Source organism: Sapajus apella, unplaced genomic scaffold, assembly GCF_009761245.1.
Source record: "Sapajus apella isolate SASKATOON/1434 unplaced genomic scaffold, GSC_monkey_1.0 scaffold2, whole genome shotgun sequence".
NCBI lineage: Eukaryota > Metazoa > Chordata > Mammalia > Primates > Cebidae > Sapajus > Sapajus apella.
The window spans coordinates 40,310,502-40,335,575 of record NW_022436942.1 but is presented as its reverse complement, the minus strand read 5'-3'; the positions used below and the strand labels follow the sequence as shown (position 1 = coordinate 40,335,575).

The following is a 25,074-nucleotide window of genomic DNA, read 5'->3' as shown; positions in this document are numbered from 1 at the left end:
CCACATCTTTTCTACTTATACTCTTTCCATGATTTCAATCAATATCATCTGATCCATATGCTAGTAATTTATAAATCTTTACCTCTAGTTCAGACCCTACAACCAAACACATATATCCAGCCACAATTGAACATCTCCACTTGTATATCTAAAAGACATTGCACATTTAAAATATCAAAACTTACCTATTTGATATCCCCCTTACAAAACTTGCTCCATCATTTCCAGCTTACATGATGAAAATTTTACGTTTCCAGTTGTTTAAGCTAAATAATTTGGCATTACCCTCACATCCTCTCTATCTCTCACACCTCCCATCCAACTATAAAGAAATTTGATTTGTTCTTCCTTCAAAATATATCTGGAATCCCACCACATCCATTGTTTACTCTGTTCTGAACCACTGTCATCTCTCAGCTGAATTATTGTAATCAATCACTTTTTATGAGGTCTCTCTGCTTCTCCCATGGGCCATCTACAGTCTAATCAGAGTAATATTTGTTTGTTTTCATTTTTTAAAAAATGTCTGTGGATACATACTAATTATACACATTTATAGGGTTCATGTGTTATTTTGATATGAGTGATGTTTTAAAACATATATCTGAACACGTCAGTCATCTGCTCAAAACTGCAACTGCTTTCCACTTGCACAAGATGCTACATAATCTCACTGTCTTTATCTTCTGACTGCATTTCCAAATCCACCCCAGCCACAATGACCTCCTGTTGACTTGATTTGCTCTTTCCTTTGTCTGGAATGCATTTCCTCCAGATACATAGCTACCTTCCTCACTTCCATCCAGCCTTTGTTCAAATGTCATAACATATTCTAACATAGTAATATATTATAGCACAGTATGTGTTTATATACTTTATTTTATTTATAATATTGGTAATGTATTGTCTGCCATCCTAGTTAGAGAATATCCTCCACAAAAGTTAGAATCCTTGTTTTATTCCTGATGAATAAGTCCCCTGGGTAATTTCTGGGAGCTGCCCTCTGAAGAACAGATGATAAATCTGTCTTGGTATGAGGACTCCCAATTTCTTCTCTTTTCTAGTGGGTAATAGGTTAGTTGACAAGATGATTAAAGAGGGGAATCTTAAGACAATTACATTTCTTGTGGAAACAAGTGTTTTTAGTCAGATAAGGAAATTCCAGAGAAAGAGAGAGAAAGAGAAAGGGAGGAGAGGAAGGACAGAGAGAGATCTTGGTTCCAGGGATTATTTTTGAGGTTTTTCAATTTTCAAAGCACTCAGCAAGCTAAAGTCATATTTGGGGGAATCGTTTTCTGTGCCCCAATAACATTTTCATCGGAATTGCATAAATTAATAAATTAACTTGGGGAGGATATTGCCTCTATTGCATACTGTTTTAACATGTATACATATGGCTTATGTCTCATTTATTTATGTATTACTTTATGTTCTTCTTAAAATGGTTTAATTTTTCCCATAGAGACCTTATAGATGATTAGATTTACTTTCAGGCATTTATAGTCACTGTGATTGTTTTCTCCTTATGTTTTTCCTAATAAATGAATACTGGTACATAAAGATGCTACTGATTTTCCAACATTGATATAGATTCCAGCAAACTTGCAAACCTGTTATTTTTAAGAGTTTGCTGTACTCTTGGTATTTTCTTAGTAATTAAGCAATTTGGGAGGATTTAATTTTCTCTTCTCTTCCTTTTCAATTTTCATTTATTATTGTCTAAAACTTATAAAGCTTGTAAAAGTATATACTTTAATAACAATGCTATTCATTAATGTGATGCTTATCATAGTAACTGGTTAGATACCTTTTATCAGATCTGGAATTTCTTTTAGAGATTTGCTAAGAGGTTTTATCAGAATATGATGTACTCATATTTCAAAAATAGTGGATTTCATTGACAAATTTTTTTTTTTTTGAACTTTAAATTCTGGGACATAAGTGCAGAACATGCAGGTTTGTTCCATAGATATATATGTGCCAAAGTGGTTTGCTGCACCTATCAACCTGTCATCTAGTTTTTAAGCCCTGCATGCATTAGGTATTTGTCCTAATGTTCTCCCTCCCCCTGCCCCCTGACAGCCCCCAATGTGTAATGTTCCCCTCCCTGTGTCCATGTGTTCTCATTGTTCAACTCCCACTTACAAGTGAGAACATGCGGCATTTGGTTTTCTGTTCCTGTGTTAGTTTGCTGAGAATGATGGCAGATATTCTTTTGGAACCATTTTTCTTTTCCTAGGGATAAACAATTTGATTTTTTAAAATTTTAATTTTATGCATGCTTCTCTGACAGAAATGAAATTTTTTAAAATAGAAAAGAGATTAAACTTTCTTCTACTTGATTAGTTTGTATTATTTCTACCACCAATCCTTTACATATATAATTTTTATGACCTGAATATAGGTAAGTTATATATAATATAGGTAAGCTAAAAGTCTCTTTTGGCTATCTAAAATACAGGAGAGCCCAAGTGACCTGAATAACAGTAAGTCGGGTAGCAGCCTCTTGGGGCCACTGTTGCTCTGATTCAGCTATCTAAAAACTCAAAACTTGATCAGATCAAAAGGAATCTTTTTTTTTTTTTTTCAATTAATGAAAAAATAACTGGAAAATGTGATAAGGTAACAAGTAAGTTTTTTAAAAACTACTATTGCATATTTCCAGTCCTCAAAGTATCACTTTTAAAACAAATATTCCCTCAAAATCAAATGCCATTTATGCACCATTGCAATAACCCACTGACATAGAGGCCAAATGAAGCTATCCAAACAACCCCATCAAAAAGTGGGCAAAGGATATGAACAGACATTTTTCAAAATAAGACATTTATGCAGCCACCAAACATATGAAAAATAGCTCATCATCACTGGTCATTAAAGAAATGCAAATCAAAACCACATTAAGATACCACCTCATGCCCGTTAGAATGGCAATCATTAAAAAATTAGTAGACAACAGATGCTGGAGAGGATGTGAGGAAATAGGAACACTTTTAGGCAGTTGATGAAGTATAAATTAACCATTGTGGAAGACAGTGTGGCAATTCCTCAAGGAACTAGATAGAAATACCATTTTTTCCAGCAATCCCATTACTGGGTATATACCCAAAGGATTATAAATCATTCTATTATAAAGATGCATATACATGTATATTTATTGTGGCACCATTCACAATAGCAAAGACTTGGAACCAACCCAAATGCCCATAAATGATAGACTGGATAAAGAAAATGTGGTACATTTACCCCATGGAAAACTATGCAGCCATAAAAAAGAATGAGTTCGTGTCCTTTGCAGGGACATGGATGAAATTGGAAACCATCATTCTCAACAAACTGACACAAGAGCAGAAAACCAAACACTGCATGTCCTCACTCATAAGTGGGTGTTGAACAAAGAACACATGGACACAGGGAGGGGAACATCACACACTGGGGCCTGGGGGTTGAGGGACTAGGGGAAGAATAGCAGGGGATGGGGAGATAGGGGAGGGATAGCATTAGGAGAAATACCTAATGTAGATGACAGGTGATGGATGCAGCAAACCACTACCATGGCACATGTATACCTATGTAACAATCTGCATGATCTGTACATGTACCCCGGAACTTAAAGTATAATGAATGAATGAATGAAACTATCCTATGCCAGTAAATGGCCTAGTTCGGAGGTTCCACCAGCAGTAGTGAAAACCTCTATGGAGGTGCTTTTTCAGGAAGAATTTTCTATTCTCCAAGTTTTACCAGTTGAAGTTTAGGTTTATACCCATGTTCCCAAATTCAAGATGACTGAGCCAGGAGGGTCTTCCAGATTCCATGCCAGAACCACCACCGGGTGTTGGACCCTAGTTCAAGTTCATACCCTTCCTTCCCTCATGGTAAGTTCTCCTTGTGGACTGCTGGAACTCCTTGTGATCCAGTCAATTGTCTTAGTCTACCAAAGAATTTAGAAAAATATTGAACTTCACAATTGAAAGGGGAGCAATCTGTTTTTTTCCTCTCCTTCCTGAAATTTCCTGGTGATTATGTTGATATCTTCCTCCTCCCCTCTCGTTTTTTTTTTTTTTTATTACACTTTAAGTTTTGGGGTACATGTGCAGAACATGCAGGTTTCTTTCATATGTATACACATGCCTTGGTGGTTTGCTGGTTCCATTCTCCCGTCATCTACATTAGGTATTTCTCCTAATGTTATCCCTCCCCAGGTCTCCCTCCTCCTGCTATCCCTCCCCTAGTTTCCCAACCCCAAACAGACCCCAGTGTATGATGTTCCCCTCCCTATGTCCATGGGTTCTCATTGTTCAACACTCACTTATGAGTGAGAACATGCAATGTTTGTTTTTCTGTTCTTGTTTGTTTGCTGAGAATGATGGCTTCCAGCTTCATCTGTGTTCCTGCAAAGGACATGAACTCATCATTTTTTATGGCTGCACAGTATTCCGTGGTGCATGTATGCCACATTTTCCTTATCCAGTCTATCTTCAATGGATATCAAGACATAGTATAAGAGGCACTTTTTTTCAGGATTCTATTAAATATTCTTCTTTGGGATGTGGGAGCCTACTTGACTTATATTTACACATCTAAAAGGACTACTTAGTGATCCGGGAAGATAGGTCCACTCTAGTGTTATTTTAGAAGTGATAAAATAAAAACATTTGAAAGCTTTCAGTTGATGGGTTTCTCTAAAGAAAATAATAAATACACATGTTCAAACTGTACAGATCATTTAAGAATTTGACAGATAAGTGTTTTTCTCTATCAATCATTAACATGTTTATTTCATGCTGTTATGTGGGGCATTTCTATGTTTTATATTTCTGATAATTATTAAAATTTATCTTGGGAATATTGATTTAACTACAGTGTAACAGAATCACCATGGTATAAGAATTATTTTCATTCTTTTACCAGTCTGACTGCTATTAGAATGAAAATAAGAAACAAGGTTAGAAACAAAGTATGAGTTACAAGGTTATAACAGTAATTCAAAGGAGAGTAGAGTAACAATGGGGGAGGTCATGACAGAGTTTTTCTAATAGATTGTATAAAAGATGGGAGGAAAAGGGTGAACTCATGATGAGTCAGCCACTTTTGGAGAAAGTGAAAACATGGAGTTCTCACTAATTGAGTTGAGAATGAATTAAGGCAAAACAAATTTGGAGGAGAAACACTTTTTGAACACATGTTTTAAACATATTGAGTTTGGAAAGTCTATTTGACAGCCAAGTATGAAAATTGTATTGCTTCAGTTGAGTGTACAAGAATATATAGGTTAAAATTTAAACTTTCAATAGAGATAGAAATTTTATGAATATATATTTTGGTAGATGAGATAGACAACAAACATATTTTGTAAATATATAATATGACAGGGGTGAAAGACCTCTCTGATAAGGTAACAACAGAAGAGAGTTCTAAAAAGATATTCTTAGTCATCTTTGATGACCCCCTACTTCACTCCACAGATGATCTCATCCAATGTTATAACTGCTTGCAGAAAACAACCATGTACTCGCTACTCTTTACTGTGAGCTCATACGGTTTCCTGCCTGACACATTTACTTTGACATCTAATAAGTCCTTTTAAACTTTGTTTTCAAAACCCAGTCCATGATTTTGCCCCATCCTCACAAATCTGCTTTTCTTATAAATCTTATCTTCTCAAAAAATAACTGCATCTTTCTAATTGTACAAATCTTGCAGTCATCCTTGAGTCTATGCTTTTTGTCACATATCACATTTAATCCATTCAAAGAATATGACCCATTTTATAACCTTTGGTTCTATTACCCTGGTCTAAGCCAGCATAATCTTTCACCTCTTAATTTATTTTCTTAAATTCATTGTTTGTCCTGACTTTTATAAGAGGACCGAGAATCCATTGAAAATGTAAGTGAAATCATGCCACTCCTCTGCTCAACATCTTCCTATAGTTCTCATAACACCTTGAGTAAAAGCCAGTCTTAAAATGATCTCAAGAACCCACATCTTATTTCCATCTATATCGACTCCCACCCTCTTGCTTTATTTAGTCCAGTCGATTCTAGCAACACTGGTCTCCCTGAAAATCCAAAACCCACTTGTGTCTCTTTGTCTTTGATCTTTCTGTTTCCTTTGCCAGATAACTGCATGATTTATGCTTGTATTGCAGGTTTTAGCTCAATGCTTTCTTTGTATAATCAATTCCCCTAGTGGAAGCTTGACCCAAATACTGCATGTGACATCTTTATGCTTGAGTTTTTTTATTGTTTATTGAAAATTGGAATCTAAGCGTACATTCTCTATTTCATCTGGCAACTCTAGCTGTGAAAAAGGGGGAAAAAGAAAAATGGATATTGAACAAACAAAAATTGTCCATTACAGATAGGAAAGGGTTTATCTGAATTACCAGGTTTATGATGAGAGAGTTACAGCTTACCTGCAGAGTTTTACATGTTACTTCTCTGTTCAAACACCTTTGACAGCTCTCTGTCATTCTATGTGGTACCCACAGTTTATTCAGTATGGAAAAACAAAGGCCATCATAATCTATGCTGGCCTTCCCTTTCAAGTCTCATATCTTACCATTTCCTTATAGCACATATTTTCTGCTCTGAATACAGGATAATTATTCAGAGGGAATTATTATTCACAATTATTCTGCAGGGAGTGTCCCCCTCCCTCCCTTTGCTCGTGTTATTTTTTGTTCCTAGAATAAGTACTCCTCTCCCTTCCCTTACTTGAAATATAATTACTCATCTTTTAAGACTCAACTCAAAGAATATTACAGATATTCTCTGCTCTCACAAGATAAATATGAAGCAAAATAAAAATTTATGATAATACTTAATTGCAATGCATATACTTGCTTATTTGTATATTACTTCTCTGCTTGATAGAATTGCCTTGATGTCAAAAATGTATTATCACCTTTAAAAAAATTCTAAAATTTAATTATCTTCCATCTGACACAAAGTGTTCAATAAATATTTATGAATGAGTAAAAATTTATATATTTTAAATTTTAACATGCGAGTCTTTATTGCGTTTGATAATAATTTCAAATATATACTTTTTACTGTTTTAACAAATTGAAAATCTTTATGACCTTGTGTTGTAAACTGATTTTTTAGAAATGACACCCAAAGCACAAGCCATAAAAAAAAGATAAATTGGATTTTCTTAAAATCTTTTGAAATTCAAACAACACCATCATGAAAGAAAGGAAAAGATAACCTACAGAATAGAAAGTATTTGCAAGCCATATGTTTGACAAAATACTTGGGTAAAAATATATGTCAAAAATTCATATAAATCAACAATAAAAATATATGTAAATCCAATTAATATGAAGGCCGATCATTTGAATAGACATTTCTCCAAATAATATATACAAATGGATAAGTACCTGAAACGACATCCAACGTCATTAGTCATTAGGAAATGCAAATTCAAACCACAAGGAAATATCACTTTGCACTCACTAGAATAGCTAAAAAGACTTATAATAATAAGTTTTGGTGAAGATGTGGAAAATTAGAACTCTCCATACATTGTTGGTAGGAATATAAAATGGTGCAACCACTTTGGAAAACAGTTCCTCAACATGTTAAAGATAGAATTACCATACGGTCCAGCAATTCTACTCCTAGGAACCTATTTTTCCAAAAACATTTGTCCACATAAAGACTTTTATACAAAAGTTTATGACAATTATTTATAGTAGCCAAAAGGTGGGTACAACTTTAATGTCTATCAACTGATGAATATATAAACAGCATGTAGTATATCCCCATGATGGAATACTATTCAGCAATAATAGAAATGATGTATGGATAACATGCTAGAGTACTTGAATAAAACTCAAAAACACCATGCTCAGTGCATAAAACTAGTCATGAAAGAACACATGTTCAGCGACTCCATTTATGTGAAAGGTTCAGAGCAACAAATTTGTATGACAGAATGTAGTTAGTGATTGTCTGGGGCTAGAGGTGTGTGAGTGACTGCTAATAAGTATGAGATTTCCACTAGGGGTGAAAAAATGTGAGATTAACTTATGTTGATATTTGCACACCTTGTAATTATACTAAACTCTATTTAACTTTGCATATTTAAAGGGTGCATTTTATAGCATGTAAATTATATCTCAATAATGCTGCTTAAAATAAGTACTGACTTTTAATATTGCCATTTGTCATTTAAAGTTCCACAATTTATTTTTAAGACATGTCAAGGTAATGATGGTTTGGAACAAAAACAAGATATTCTTTTTATAAGATATAAATCACAGTTTTAATATACCTTTCTACTTTGATATTATTAAGACATACAGTAAGCTTACCATACAATATATTTAGTGATAAAAATTAATATTATATATTTTCTACAAATAAAAGTTTCATAAACATGACAGAATAAAAATTGAGAGTTTAAAAATCTTCTCATGGACAATCCCAACAATGTAACATAAAGACTATGCAGTGAACATTTACTGCTTAATGTAATTTAAAAAGTTAACATTTAAAAATGTTTTATTTTCATTGCCTGATTACTATCTATAGTTAGTTAAATTTCTCTTATCTGGAGCCCATTTAAAAATATGCAATTTTCTTGTTAAATGCATTAACAAGATTTAATGGACTGCAGGTGCACAGAATTGGAACAAACATTTTTCTAATTAGAAAATAAATATTCATTTGCACTGAAAAAATGTTTGTCAATATTATATACATATATATGTATGCACATATGTATATGGTGTGTGGATGCTTGGTACCTGCCTATACTATGAAGCATGTATAATTTATCCTGTTGATTTATATGTTCCTATCAGAGGCAGTATGGTAAAGGGTAAATTAACTAAATTAACTGAACTGGGAATAAAAGTTCTGCCTTTTAATTCAGATCAACTCTATGTGATTACATGAGTCTCAATTTCTCCAAAATTCTTTAGAACTCTAAAACCTTAAATATGATTTTTTAATTCTATAAAACATTTTTCAAAATAAAAATTTATTTTTCATGGTTTTTGTATTTTTAAAAAGCAAATTTATTACTGTACAATGAACATGCAATTTAAGTGCACAATTCTGTCAATTTGGATAAATATATATGCCTCCGTAAGCACCTGAATCAAGATAAAGAACATCCTCATAACCCTTAAAAGTACTCTAATGCTCCCTTGAAGTCAACTCCACCTCCCCCATTCCACCTCTTAGCCCAGGCAACAACCAATCTGCTTTCCTAGCATTATAGATTTGAATGGTCTTTTCTAGAATTTCATATTAATTGAATCACACATTACGTACTCTTTTGTATCTAGCTTCTGTTTCTCAGCATCATTTTTTTGCGATTCATGCATTTTGGAGAGCTCAGTAATGTTTTTTCATTGTATTAACATATCAAGTTATATTTGCTTACCCCAAGAATACAATAGTTTCTCCTATTTTTAAGAAGTGTTTTTGAATTATTTAGTATGATTGCATTATAGTTTTATTTATAGTATTAAACATTATTGCCAAGGAGTCACTGTTGGTTACTAAATTATCTCTTAAGATACAAGTTGAATCTACAGACTTAATCCTTTGAAGATATCATCCCATATCTGAACATAGAACTTCTGTATTGTGGGTACCAAACTCTATTTAACAAAAGTGGTAAGTGATATTACGAATATGTAGGAATGCTGGAGTTCCTACTACCATTCATTGATCACATCCCCCTCTATAGTCTCTCTTCTCCTTTCTGGTGGGGATGTTGCTGGTTGAAGGATCAGAGCTGAGCATTTCTCTAGGAATTGCTCCTAGAGGAATGGAATTGTGAACTTCTACATTACACAGCTATCTGTACATTGAACTCAGAAAGGCCAGTTTATAATCATTAGGCAGCATCTAAGATCTGGACTAGGGAAGAAGGGTAGAATCAATTGCCAGCCAGTTATTTCCAAATTTGAGATAACAGATATGATTTTGCAGGGGTTTGCCATAATTTTAAATATCTTCAAACTCTGTATACAAGCTACAAGTAACTAGACAAGTATAAGATTTAATAGAACTGCTACCTCCTCACATTGGGAAATTCCTCTAGTCAACTTTAAAAAGACAATTGTCTCTATCTTTCTCCGCTCTTTTAATTTTGATTCACTCAGCTATTTCTCCACACTCTCACATTGTATTAAGCTATTGGACTTATCAGTACTTCTTGCCATTTGTCTGCATTTCCTTTCTCTGTGTTTTACCTTTCTCACACTGCTTTCATGATGCTTTCTGTTCTTCCCATTCTTCTGTAGCCCAATGTGCTGTATGTCATTTGAATTCCTAAAAGTCATGAGCTATGCATATTGTGCAATAAAAAACACGGGCTTATGGGGGAAATGAGGTTTATGGCACAACACTAAAAACTTTATCAGTGTCACATTAAAATAAAGGTAAAAAAAACGAATAAAAATGGTAACAGTTTTAACACGTTAAATGTTTGGAAATTGCATAAATATAGTGATAAGTATTTTTTTAACCCTGAAAAAGAGCTGAAGTTGGCTTGTGGAAGTGAGTGTTAGAAAACTTGAAGGCTTTACTTTATTGTGAAATGGTAGAAGAAACGGTTTCTGAAATCAACAGGAAGTTGTAACACAGGTGCAGATGGGCAAATTTTTAACGTATATGGCGGACTGAGGTCAGTATTAGATATTTGAGGAATGGATGCATTCTAAGTGTTCCTATGTGGCTTGTTTTTCCTTCAGCCATGTGTAGTTTTCTGTATTTAGCCAGTGCTGCTTAGGAAGAAAATTGCATATTAAAATGCAGCTACGTGCACGCGCGCACCCACACAGACACACACAATTTACATTACATTGAAATTGTTTCCTAATATATCTATCATGTTGAAACAAATTCATGCTTTTAAACAAGTGCTTAAAACATGAGCAGAAATGACCGTACTTCCGTTATATTTTCTCTGTACTTTCCTGTTTCTTCTTACATTCTTTTTCTCTTAGTTGTTTCTCTCAAATTGCTGCATTATCCTCACTATAAAACTCCAAAGTAGCTAGGCTGTGGAGCATACTTTGTTTTTTCTTTTGTCAGAGTCTCACTCTGTCACTCAGGCTGGAATGCTAGAGTGCCATAGTATTATCATGGCTCACTGCAGCCTGACCTCCCAGGCTCAAGCAATCCTCCCACCTCTGCCTCCCTAGTTGCCGAGACTATAGGCGTACACGACTGCACCTGGCTAATTTTTCTGTTTTTTCTTTTTTTTAGAGATGGGGTCTCCCCATGTTGCCCAGGCAGGTCTCAAACTCCTGGCCTCAAGTGATCCTCCCACCCCAGCCTCACAAAGCACTGGGATTACAAGAGCAAGCCACCACATGTAGCCCCTTCCTGCCTTCCTGCCTTCCTGCCTTCCTGCCTTCCTGCCTTCCTGCCTGCCTTCCCTCCTTCCCTCCCTCCCTCCTTCCCGCCTGCCCGCCTGCCCGCCTGCCCGCCTGCCCGCCTGCCCGCCTGCCTTCCTGCCTGCCTTCCTTCCTTCCTTCCTTCCTTCCTTCCTTCCTTCCTTCCGCCATATGGTTCTGTTGCTCATGCTGGAGTGCTGTGACATGATCGTGGCTCACTACAGCCTCAAACTCCTGGAATCAAGCCATCCTTTTGCCTCAGCCTCTTGAGCATCTAGGACTACGTGTGTATGCCACCGCACCCTAATGATTTTTTTTTTTTTTTTTAATTTTTTTCTAGAGATGAGGTATTACTATGTCACCCAGGCTGGTCTCAAATTCCTGGCCTCAAGCAGTCTCCTGCCTCTGCCTCCCAAAGCACTGGGATTAAAAGAGTGAGCCACAGTACCTGGCCTCTTAATTTTTAACTGACAAATAATAGTTGTATATTTCATGGGACACAATGTAATGTTTTGATATATGTATACAATGTAGAATGATTCAAACAATTAATATATCCGTCACTCACCTACTTATCATTTTTGTGGTGAGAACACTTAAAATCTCTTCTATCAATGTATTTTTATTAACTATAGTCATCATGCTATGTAATGGACTGTAATTCTTAAAGTATAACTGAAACGTTTTACTCTTTGACTAATATCTCCCATTTACTCATCACAGCCTTCCTCTTTTCCAGCCTCTGGCAACCACCATTCTACTATCAATTTCTATGAGTTTGACTCTTTTAGATTCTACAGATAATCGAGGTCAAGAAGTATTTGTCTTTCTGTGCCTGGCTTATTTCACTTAGCGTAGTGTCTTCCAGGTTCATCCATTTGTCACAAATGACAGAATTTCCTTGTTTTTAGCAGCTGAATGGTATTTCAATATGTATGTATACCACATTTATTTTTACCCATTCATCCATTGATAGACACTTAGGCTGATTTGTATTTTGGCTATTGTAAATAATTCTGCATTGAACATGGAAGTGCAGATATCTTTTCAACACACTGATTTCAATTCCTTTGGTTATATACCCAGAAGTGAGATTTCTGGACCATATGATAATTTTAATTTTTTGAGGAACTCTCATTTTTTTTCAATAGTGGCTATACTAATTTACATTTTTATCAGTAGTATACAAGGGTTCCCTTTTCCCACATTCTTAATCTCTTACCAACACTTACTCATTTTTGCTGATAGCCATTCTAACAGATATTAAGTGATATCTCATTGTGGCTTTAATTTGTATTTCCCTGATGCATTGTGATATTGGGCATTTTTTCATATATCCGCTGGTTATTTGTATGTCTTCTTTTGAGAAATGTTTATTCAGATCTCTTGCCTGTTAGTCTGGGGATTTGTTTTCTTCCCATTGAGTTGTTTGGATTGTTTATATATTTTAGACTTTAGGTGTAGGGCATACTTCTGAAGACATACTTTTGGAAACCTCTGGTTTCTAGGCAGTCCTTCCAGAAAGTAGAAAAATCAGCTCTCAAAATATTTAATGCTTTCCAGCCTCCTTCCTGTGAGTTCTGTGCACACACTTTATTTTATTTTTTGAGACAGAGTCTTGCTTTGTCACGAGGTTGGAGGATAGTGGCACGATCTCAGCTCACTGCAACCTCTGCCTCCCGGGTTCAAGTGATTCTCCTGCCTTTGCCTCCCGAGTAGCTGGGACTAGAGGCCATGCCACCATGCCTGGCTAATTTTTCATATTTTTAGTAGAGACAGGGTTTCACTGTGTTAGCCAGGCTGGTCTCGATCTCCTGGCCTTGTGATCTGCCCGCCTAGGCCCCCTAAAGTACCAGGATTGCAAGTGTGAGCCACCGTGCTGGCCACATGATTTTTATGTTAATAGTAATATAGAAATTAAGACTTTTCTATACTGTATGTTTGTTTCAGCTAGGTCAGATTCACAACAGGAATAATCTTTAACAAAAAATATTTGGTAAGTTCTTTTTCTGGGCATCACTGAAAATAAAACTTAAAAATTTACAAAGAATCTTGCACAAAAATTTTAACATTGCACATTTTATAGGTTCTTACCTATTAATTAAAAATGACATGTGGTGTTATATCAATATAATATTGTAAATTGATAGTAAATTATATATCTAATTGATAAAATAGTAGCTGATACTTAAATGTTTAGGATAGATGAATCAGTGTTTTATGCTATGTTTTATATACATATAGAGAGTAGTATAGTTTTCAGTTCAAATATATCTATTAAACTGTTTGAAAATTACTGATCTACCTTCATATTTTAATGTTAGTTAACAGTTTTCTCAGAAACTTAGTTTTTCGGCAAAACTAGTTCTTTTCAGAAGTTCTTATTTCTCAGTGTGATAGCAGTGTCAGTTTCATTTATTTAAGTTCGTTTTAAATTTTAAAGATGAGAATTCTTTAGTGCCATTTTTTTTCTATTCCCACAGCGTTTGTCCAATGGTTCTATAGACTCAACTGATGACACTAGTCAAATAGTTGAACTACAAGAATTACTTGAAAAGCAAAACTATGAAATGGCCCAGATGAAAGAACGTTTAGCAGCCCTTTCTTCCCGGGTGGGAGAGGTGGAACAGGAAGCAGAGACAGCAAGAAAGGATCTCATTAAAACAGAAGAAATGAACACCAAGTATCAAAGGGACATTAGGGAGGTAAGTGATTCATGTCACTTTCAGTCTTTGATTTCTGAATTCTGCTTCTGAGGTGCTGTTTCCGTAATTTCCCTTAATGACCATATACTTTTTACTTCTCAAAAGGCCATACTTTTACTTTTGCATGCATTATATTAATTATGAAACTTGTTTGATAAGGCAAAAATAGTTTATTTTATGAAGCTTTAAATATATATGGAAAGAAATGTGTGGTATCAAGTCTCTGATATAAAAAGACATTCTGAAGCTGTTAATACAATCTTTTAAACCTAAGTTTTAATTTTAAATAATCCTAAATATGGTATGTGTCATGAATTGCTATACTCTTAGCAGCTGGAATACTAAAAAAATATTTTAAATTGTTTCATTGCTTATTTTGGTTTTATGTTTATGAATGTGAATGTACATCTGTGAATATACATGTATACACACACACACACACACACACACACACACACACACACACATATATATATATATATATAACAAAACCTTTCTTTGTCTACATATTACATTCCTGTTAGACTTAAATTTCCTTTTTATACTTAAAAAAAATGAGTGCTTAAATCACTTCTCAGTCTCTTGGCTAAGATCCAGTGAAAAGAGACAGTACTTTAAGTACTGCAAAAGATACTAGGAGATGTTTGATTTGTAACACTGTCAAATCATTGTACCTGCTCAAGTACAATGTTTAGAGTCTTTTAACTTTTTCAACTTTTCACTCACAAATAAAAAGAAAATTATTTATATTTGTGGGAATTGTATTTTCTGACTCTTTGCCTTTTTCATTTTTACATATTCTTTTAAATAATATACTTTTTACCTTTTTAAAATATCTTTTGTATATAATTTGCTAGTTCTTCACCAAGTTGGCCCTATTCTGTGTACCGAATTGGTGATATCCTTAAGATCTTTCCTTTCACCCACTCAGTTTGATTCAGCAGTAAATCCTGTTATCTGCAATTTCAAACTATTCATATTCGGACCTCTTCTTAGAATTTTCATGGCTTTTTATTTTCCTACACAATCACTATCTCTCACTGGATTATTTCAATAGTCTGTTGCCTGGCCTTCCTGCTCATGCCTTCAGCTCACCTCAATCTATGCTCAACACAGCAGCTTGGGCAGCCTGCCTGTAAGTCAGTTCACATCACTTTTCTTCTTAAATGACTTTTAATGACTACCTATTTTACTTATAGTAATATCAAAGCCCTTACAGTGGTCTAAAAGCCATATACAGTCTCTCTACTATGACCTTCCTGACCTCTTAGAGACCATCTACTATCTCATCTTAACACACACTGCTCAACTGGAGTGACCTCTTAAGCCAGACCTGTTTTGTTGCATTTTATTTTCCCTCTGACTTTGCTCAATATCATTTGCTAAGTGAAATGTCCCCAGACGTTGGTGTTTACACATATACACTCTCTTTCTTCTTTTGATTAAATAAACATCCCACATGACTTCTGTCATCTGACAAAATATATATTTAACTGATAAACTTGTTTATCATATGCCTCCCTCCCCAACTATTTGTAAAGATCTATAAGGGTAGGATTTTTTGTCCTTGTTTTGTTCACTGCTGTCTTCAGAGTACCTACACAACTATTGATTGTATCATAGACACTCAAAAAATCTTTGCTGAAAGAATAGATATTTATAAGTAAATATCAGAAGGTATGAGTGATATTAGAATATGTACTAAGACAATGCCTATCAGCAAAACAAAACAAAAAGATAGGTGAACCATGAAGTGGTAAACTGCTCCACTGTAGCACAGATAATGATACAACTTTTATGAATTAATAGTTCATGGATGCATCTCTCTTCTTCTCTCCTCCCCACAATTCAAATTCAGAGAATTCATAAAGTAAAGGCAGTTTAACCCCTCTTCTGTTTACTGTTAAGGAATCACAAGGATATCTAGCTATCAAATCACCAGGCTCACTTCTTCATCTGTTGCTCATTCTCTCTGTCTTCATTCTCTTGGTTCTGGAGATTTAGCTGATTTCCTTTCATTTTAGTACTCACTGCTCTATTAATGCTTATCTAGTCCAGCATCACTTAGAGGTAAGGCCGAGGATCCAATTCCCATTTTCTTACTGCCCATTTAAAAATAACTCCTTGATACTAACAGGCTCTGAATGTAAGTGACAAAACACCCAGTCAGATGGAAAATGTCACTCCTCTGATGCCAGGTGTACTTTTATTGGGAATCCATTCTAATGGTAATAACATTCTCCTTTCACATGGAATTATTTTTAAATACAACTATTATTATCAGCCCCATTATTTCTACATATTTATGTTTTAGAACAGTTTCATGAGAAAGGAATATCTCTGGTTATCCATCTTTGAAGGGTGGTTGTGAACACAAATGTTTTCAGAGCCAGGCTGGCAATGGAAAAGTGTTAAGTGCCAGGTGCAAGACAGTAGGAAGTGATGGCGTTGATGAGACCTGTGAAAGGGCCTGTATTCCGCCTGCATTACTGTATGCATCACCTTTTTTTTTGCACACATGCACATACACACACACACAGACACACACACACACACACACACACACACACACACAACTGTGAAAGCTAAATAAACTGCTTCTGAAATATTCAGGTCTCAAGACACAGGCCCCTGGTTTGTGAAGGACTGTTTAAGGACCAGTCACATGTGAAAACTATTATAGGTGTATTACATAGAATTTCTCTAATTCCTCACAATTGACAAAAATGGGAAATACTAATTATTATCTCCATTTTTCTCAGATGAAAACGATAAGGTTCAGTGAGGTAAAGTAACTTGCCAAAGGCCTGTGCAGTTCCGTCCCCACCTGCACCGAAGAGAAACAAGATCAGCATGGCTTCAAAACCTGTGCTTCTTCCACTATGAACTGCTTCCAAAATCAGCACAGTGTAATAATTTATTCAGTGATAGCAACTATCATAAAAATGCAGCTACAATATAACTGTCCTCTAATCAATATTTTGGTCATTTTTTCCAATAAGCAAGAAGATGTGAAAATCACATACTTAACAAATTACTTAACACTTAAAGCTTTCATTTTCCTGAATAATATTTTTCTGTGCTGTGGTCACACAGGGTCAATTGGATTGCAAGATTCTTTTTCTTTTCTTAATTATTCTTTTTAAATTTTTATTTATTTATTTATTTATTTTAGAGATAGAGTCTTTCTCTGTTGCCCAAGCTGGAGTGCAATAGTGTTTTCAGCTCACTGCAACCTCGATCTCCTAGGTTCAAACAATCCTCTCATCTCAGCCTTTGGAGCAGCTAAGACTACAGGCACACATCAGGATGTCTGGAAAATTTTTGTAGTTTTTGTAGAGACAGGGTCCCACTAGGTTTCTCATGCTGGCCTCAAATTTCTGGGTTCAAGAGATCCTCCCACCTCATTCTCCCAATGGTCTGCGATTACAGGTGTGAGACGCAGATTGCAAGTTTCTTAGTAGAAAAAAAAAAGAAGCTCCTTTTTCTTGGTACTCCTATAGCATTTCTAGCATAGTATTATTTATAAATTTTACAGGTAATAAATGTTTGTTGCAATAATTAAGGAAAAATTAGGAAATAAAATAACATAAAATGAAAATTGAAAGGTATTTTGCTTTGTATGTGAGGACATTCTAAGGTATCTAAAATGAACTATTATTTTGAATGACAAAAACTGCAATTATTTTTGAACCAACCTAATTTATAAATATGTTCCACTGATGGCTTCAGAATGTAATTTTCCTGCATCAAAAAAGAAATCTACCCAAAATTTACTTTCATTTTACATTTTGTCATCAAACAAAACTCCTTAAATTGATTTTGGCCTATGAAGAGTAGGTGAGTTGAATTAAAGCTAGACACAGTACACATATTAGAAAAATAGGCAATCTTATAAAAGTAGCTTATCTCTCCAGTTTTTAATTAAGAGGTTTATTAATTGTATATGGATAATGATACATCATTAAATACATAGCTGTGCAAATAACTAAAATTTTCAGTGGAATATTTTGTGAATAAAACCATCCTATCTTTCCAACTTCCTATTAACATTTATTCAGGATTTCACTATGTGATTAAATGAATTAAATTAATATCAGTGTTGGCTTTTCTATTATCTGAAACATGTAGTTATATTTTTAACTTTAATAGATCTAAGTTACCAGAGAGTTATATTTATTAGATGTAAAAAAATCCAATTTATATATATAAACTTCAAGAGATCATTGCAACTTTATTTTGTTTTCTTTCTTTCTTTTTTTTGGTAGCAAGTTTTAGGGACTAGAAAAGCTTCTTTTTTTAGAATTTTCAAGTGATAGAGGGAAAAACTATTTCTCTGACTTGTAAATCCAGTTCATTTTTGGCAACACAGCCTGCAGTTAAAAATTGAATCTCCCACATGAATCACTGAATCAAAAATGCAGTACCAAAATTACAAAATACAAAAATCCCTGCATGTAATGTATGTCATAGGGTGAGATCATCTAATTGTGGAAATAATAGTGATTAATAACTTTAAGAAGCTATTATTTATTGAGGATGTTTTCTACATGCGACACCATACAAAGCACTTTCTAATTCTTACCAACAATGTTATGTGATGCATATTAAAATCTCAACCCACACAATATATGAAGAAGGTGAAGCACAGAATAGGCGAGCAACATTGACCCCTTATAACAGAGTTAATAAGTGTCCCAAACCAGCATTTGGAGCAAGTAAGTACTACTTCAATGCTCATGTTCTTGAGAAATATGTGTAGGCCTTTTATTGATTTTATTGCTGTTAAAATTTAGTAAGAAGTTTATATATGCAGATTAGCTTTAGACTTTTCTCTTCAAGCCACAAAATTTTCCCAGAGTTCTGTTGAAAACGAAGCTGACAGAATACAATCTTAAGCACTCTGAAAGGAACCTCTAAGATAAAAATTCTACCATCACTGAGATAAAAAATATGTAAAACAGAAAAAGTCAAAAGTGAAAATAAGTAGTTTTTTAAATAGTAGGTGTTATCTGGGATGCCTAAAATCTAGAGGTGTGCATATAATATTTCTTAAAAATTATTCTGGCTAATTTTTGCTGAATTCATAGATTAATTTCTTATGTTTACACTTTAGTATCAACATAATTAACCAAGTAGCTTTTAACTAGGTCTTGATGGTCAGTAGGATTGAGCTAGACAAAGGAGACAAAACACATTCCAGGTAGACACAAAGTCACAGAGTGGATTTGTTTTGAAGGGCTGCCGCAACAAATTGCCACAGACTGGATGGCTTAAAAAAACCGTAATTTAGTCACTCATTGTCTTAGAGGCTTTAAGTCTGAAATCAGTGTTTCAGCAGGGTCATATTATCTCTGAAGGCTCTAGTGAGATTTCTTCTTCACCCCTTCTAGTTTCTAATGGTTACTGGCAATCATTGACATTCTTGGCTGGTAGCAATATAACTCCAGTCTCTGCCTGCCTGCCTGCCTTCTTCCACATATATCTCTGTGTCCCCAAACACCCTCCTTATAAAAGTACCAGTCATTGGATTTATGGCCTATTCTAATCCTATATGACCTCATCTTAACTTGATGATGTCAATAAAATCTGATTCGAACATAAGGTCACATTCACAGGTTAAAATGGACATGAATTTTTGGGGGTCATTATTATCCCCAGTACTCAGAAGTAAGGTATTATCAGGTCACAAAACCACTTTTTTATCCCAGGATTTGTAGCTCAGATTTTACCCTGCAGATGGAGGGGAAGAAGTAAATGTATTGAAACCAATAAGCAATATGATTGGACTAGCATTTAGAAATATGTCTCAGGAAGCAGGGTGGAGTAAAAGTAAGGAGAATAAAAGACAGAAAATATGAGAGAGAGAGCTGATTTGTGATGGGCAGAATTCTAGGGACAACATGATGAGTCTCATGGTAGATCTATTACTTTTTTTTGAAATGAAGTCTTGCCCTGTCGCCCAGGCTGGAGTGCAGTGGTGCGATCTTGGTCCACTACAACCTCTGCCTCCCAGGTTCAAGCAATTCTCATGCCTCAGCCTCTCTGAGTAGCTGGGATTACAGGCACGTGCCACAATAACCAGCTAAGATTTTTGTATTTTAAGTAGAGATGGGGTTTCACCATGTTGGTCAGGCAGGCTGGTCTTGAACTCCTGACCTCAAGTGATCTGCCTACCTCAGCCTTTCAAAGTGCTGGGATTACAGGCATGAGCCACCACATCCAGCTGATCTATTACTTTTGAATTAATTTTAATTTATACACACACACACACACATACACACACACACACACACACACATATATATACACATAAATGTTCTAAGTCAAATAATGGCACATATAAAGATGATACACATACAAATACAAACAGCCTCTCATTTCAAGTTTTCATCTCATGTCCCTGAGATTTTTAATTTCAACACATTTATTTACTACTTCTGGTATTTTCTCTCTTTATTTAAACAAAATTTATGTTTTGTTATATTAGATTAGGATATTACTTATTTTATTCCTTATTTTGCTTTTTATTCTACCTATACTTCCATTAGAGTTATCATCTCAAAAAAAGAAGAAAGAAGATTGAAAGAAAGGCTGTCTGCTTATCCAATTATTATATGTGGCAGGACTGGCTCTGGACCCCGTAGGAGACTGACAAAGGCACTGGTTAGGAATAAGTGATGAAATGAATCTGGATAATAACATATGGAAACTATCACTGTTTCCTCCATTGCAGAATTTTTATACAAAGAAGCTTCCCACATTCTCAGGAAACCATTCCAGGCCAATGAGCCTCACTTCTGCACTTGATTTTCTCTCAACATATTGTCAATAAAGTAGGTTATCTAACTACCAATAAATTTCCATGTAAGCTGTTAGTAAGGTAAAATCATCTCCCTATTACTATCTATAAATTTGATTATTTAAAAATTACTGTTTAAAATATTATTAACGTCATGATTTTCTCCCCTTGCACTTGATGTTTTCCTATATTTGTGTGTTCATTGACTTCTCTAAACTCATGTAATTGAAACAGTATATAACTAGGTAAATCGTTAAGTTTCTAAGTCAATTGGTAAATTTTTTGTAAATAAGATCCAAATGTGATATTTTTTCCTCCTGCTTTTTAACAACAGAGTTCCTCTTTCTTATATGTAAAGGTAAGAATATGAATGGTATTTGTTGTCTATTTGAAGATTGCTTTACAATTTGAAACTGCAGCCACCATTTTAACAATTTTCTGAGTTGCAACTCTACTCATAATTGTACTTAATTTTACTGCATAATGAACTAATTTATCTGCCACTTGTCTTACAAGAAGGCCAATTCTACAGTAGATGATTTCAAAAACTAATCCACTGCATTCTTAGATAGTAGAAAGCTTTTGGTTAACCGAAGATATAAAAATAATTCTGACAGCTAAGTTGGGAAAATGCACCTAAAATCTCACAGTCCTTTCAATGAAAAGAAAGGAATGAGTATTTACTTCAAGAATGGAGTAATTTTTATGTTTCTATTTTAAGTAATATGACAATAATTAAACAATCTGAAAATCTGATTTGCTTTTTTTTAATAAATTATTTTAATTGTAGGCCATGGCACAAAAAGAAGATATGGAAGAAAGAATTACAACCCTTGAAAAGCGTTACCTCAGTGCTCAGAGAGAATCTACCTCCATACATGACATGAATGATAAACTAGAAAATGAGTTAGCAAATAAAGAAGCTATCCTACGGCAGGTTCAGTATCTCTGTCTTGGTTTTGTTCTGGTCCATTCATTCTCATCATTCTTGCAAAACATGGAGTAAATAAATCAGGCTATTTCTTGACAGATGTTTGATTAACCATTCTCTAAAATGTAAAATTCTATACTGAAACAAATATGATTTTTAGTTTGAAATTTGCTTTCTAGAAAGATAAGTTATTTATCTTAATAATACAAATAATGACTATTATTTTCATTTAGGCATGAACAAGAAATTGTGCTAAACAGTTTTCATGTATTACCTCACTTAATTCTAACCACCACCTATGAAGTAGGTAGTTATTATACTGAAGACACTATAGTTCAGAGACAGTCACACTTTCCCAAGCTCATACATATACTAAATATGAGAACCAATATAGTGGAATTCTAAGTTTATTGGGCTCTATAGTAGAAATAGACAAACTATAGCCATGAGCCAAAGCTGGTTGTTTGCATGCTCTTGTAAATAAAGTCTTATTGGAACACAGCCATGCCCAATCCTTTGATCATTGTCTATTATTGTTTTTATGCTACAGCACAGTTGAGTATTTGGGATTCAGGCCATATGATACATGAGACGTAAAATTTTTACTATCTGGCCCGTTACAGAAAATGTTTGCCAACCTTATCTCTAGAGCCTGGATCATAATGCTACATTACCTTTCCCACTCCAGTCTAAATACCATGATTTTCAGTATTTTGCTATGATGATCTATCTGATGTCTTAGTACTGAGCTATTTTCCCTTTGTTCAAATTTATACTCATGAGTAATTTCTTTCCTTTTTGCTGCCAATGGTAAGAGCCTTTTCGTTTTTTTAATGTGCTGCATTTTGTGAAGGAAAATGGATAAGCAATATATGAAAACAAGGACAACAATCAACACGTTGCACATTTAGGTGTGGTAGTGACTAATTTTAAATCTAGAATCATGGCTAAGGTGCAAATCCCCTGGTGTCTGGTGTTTCCTATTCAACCTCTGACTCCTTAAGTGTCTCTGCTCCCATTCCCATTTCAGATGGAAGAGAAAAACAGACAGTTACAAGAACGTCTTGAGCTAGCTGAACAAAAGTTGCAGCAGACCATGAGAAAGGCTGAAACATTGCCTGAAGTAGAGGCTGAACTGGCTCAGAGAATTGCAGCCTTAACAAAGGTACTGAACTAGAACAATTGGTCAACCTAGATATGTTTGTAGAAAGGACTGGCAATCAAAATGGAATCTATAAATATTTTCTATATGCTCTATGAAAATTAATTTAATCTTTATTATATTGATCTGTTATTAAGTGAATTGTTTTCTTCTCATACATATTTATGGCAGCAAGAATAATTGTTATATAAATGTGATGTTTCCCCTGCCTATTTAAACATTAACAAGTAACAATTTCATGCCACTGTTATAGTTAATTTTCCATGGTAATATTTCTATAAGAATAATCATGGAGATAAACAAAAATGATAATGTTATCTATATGAGACATAACAATTTAACAGGTTTCACATCAATTTCTATTAGAAGTATAGAAAATATCATAACTTCTTGATTCCTCTCCAATGACAGTAAAAAACTTGTCAGAAATGGAAAGTTAGATGTATAAAAGTTTGAGGTCTAAAACAAATAATGAGAAAGTGGTTTTTATAGTTGTAATTTCTTCTGAAAAATTAAAATCAATAATACTCTGAGGAATGTTCAAAACTTTCTGCTATAATTCAGCCAGTAGATTCTGCAACTATTGAATATTTTAGAATTTTATAAGCATTATAATGTTAAAAAGCAGTATTCTGACCTCTGACAGTCAAATGGAAGTGACATCATTTCAAAGTATATATATATATGTTACAAGTTATATAAAAGTGCATTTTGTCACTAAAAGTATGTTTGACATTTGATATGAATTCACAAATAATCACACAATTTATATTTTTACACAATCATTAATATTTGCTAAGTTTTCAAGGCTACTACAGTAAATGAGTATCTTAGGTATCTGGACTTTAAGTTTAAAATTATGGCATTAGGATTTATCCAAAATAATTGATGGAGCAATGAAGCAGACACACATGCCTGATTTTCTGAAAAAGCAAATAATTAATAATGAACAGTGAACTGATCTCCCTGTTGGTTAAAATAGGAGAGTTAACCAGGTAATGAAAGGCAAACCTTTGATGAAGTAGAGCACGATTAGAGAGCATTGAAATAGTTGCTTGTTTACAGAGTGTTGGAGTGACTAGTTGGATAAAACTGATTAAGATGAGTTTATAATTTGGATCCTTCTATAGTCACAAACCATGCCAGTAAACCACTCTGGCAATTTCAGAAATGTGTGATTTCTAAGATAAAGATAAATTTATCACTTAATTTGAAAAAAAAAGTTCCCTAAATTATATAAAGCTGTTTAAACATATAGATATTTCAGGTTTTTTTTTTTTTTTTTTGCAAACACTGATCTTAATGACTATAACATAGGCTAAGATATACATAATTAGATTTTTCATCTAAAGAACATAAAGGACTTTCAAAAAGAGTTATATTTTTCATTTGTACTGTTGTGAGGGGTTAGATGAGTGACTGAATATGAAAAATAACTTTTAGGCCAGGCGCAGTGGCTCATGCCTGTTATCCAAGCACTTTGACAGGCTGCGGAGGGTGGATCACGAGGTTAGGAGTTTGAGACCAGCCTGGCCAATATGGTGAAACCTGGTCTCTACTAAAAATACAAAAATTAGCCAGGCGTGGTGGCATGCATCTGTAGTCCCAGCTACTCAGGAGGTTGAGGCAAAAGGATCACTTGAACCTGGGAGGCGGAGGTTGCAGTGAGCTGAGATGGTGCCACTGCACTCCAGCCTGGTCAACAGAGTGAGACTCCGTCTCCAAAAAAAAAAAAAAAAAAAAAAAAAGAAAGAAAGAAAAGAAAAATAATTTTTGTAAAATTGTAGCTTAAAATAATTATCAATATTATCCTGACTAAAACACAAGAAAGTCTGCAATTTCCCCCAGGTAACACAATTTACAATTCAGAAAATCATTGTTCTTCATTAAGTTTTGATAGACTGAGAATAAAAACATAGTTTTAAATATAATATTTTACATAAAGGGTTTTATATTAAATATTCCCAAGAATTATTGATTTAGAATATATAAATATAACTGAAATTAGGTGTCTTATATTCTTTGCCCTTGTATATTCTGTTAAATTCATATATACACACACACACACACACACACACACACACACACACACACACACACACA

General features: G+C 34.3%; 1 protein-coding gene across 26 annotated transcripts in view; it reads left to right on the top strand.

The window, feature by feature from the left end:
• The window catches only part of PPFIA2 (PTPRF interacting protein alpha 2), a 485,005-nt gene that overhangs the window by 350,272 nt on the left and 109,659 nt on the right, over positions 1-25,074 (top strand). For all 26 annotated transcript variants that reach the window (XM_032296751.1, XM_032296787.1, XM_032296710.1 and 23 more), the window contains 3 exons: positions 13,855-14,076; positions 21,669-21,815; positions 22,840-22,974. In XM_032296751.1, coding sequence (XP_032152642.1) covers positions 13,855-14,076; positions 21,669-21,815; positions 22,840-22,974 — 504 coding nt within the window. The remainder of the gene's footprint in view (positions 1-13,854; positions 14,077-21,668; positions 21,816-22,839; positions 22,975-25,074) is intronic.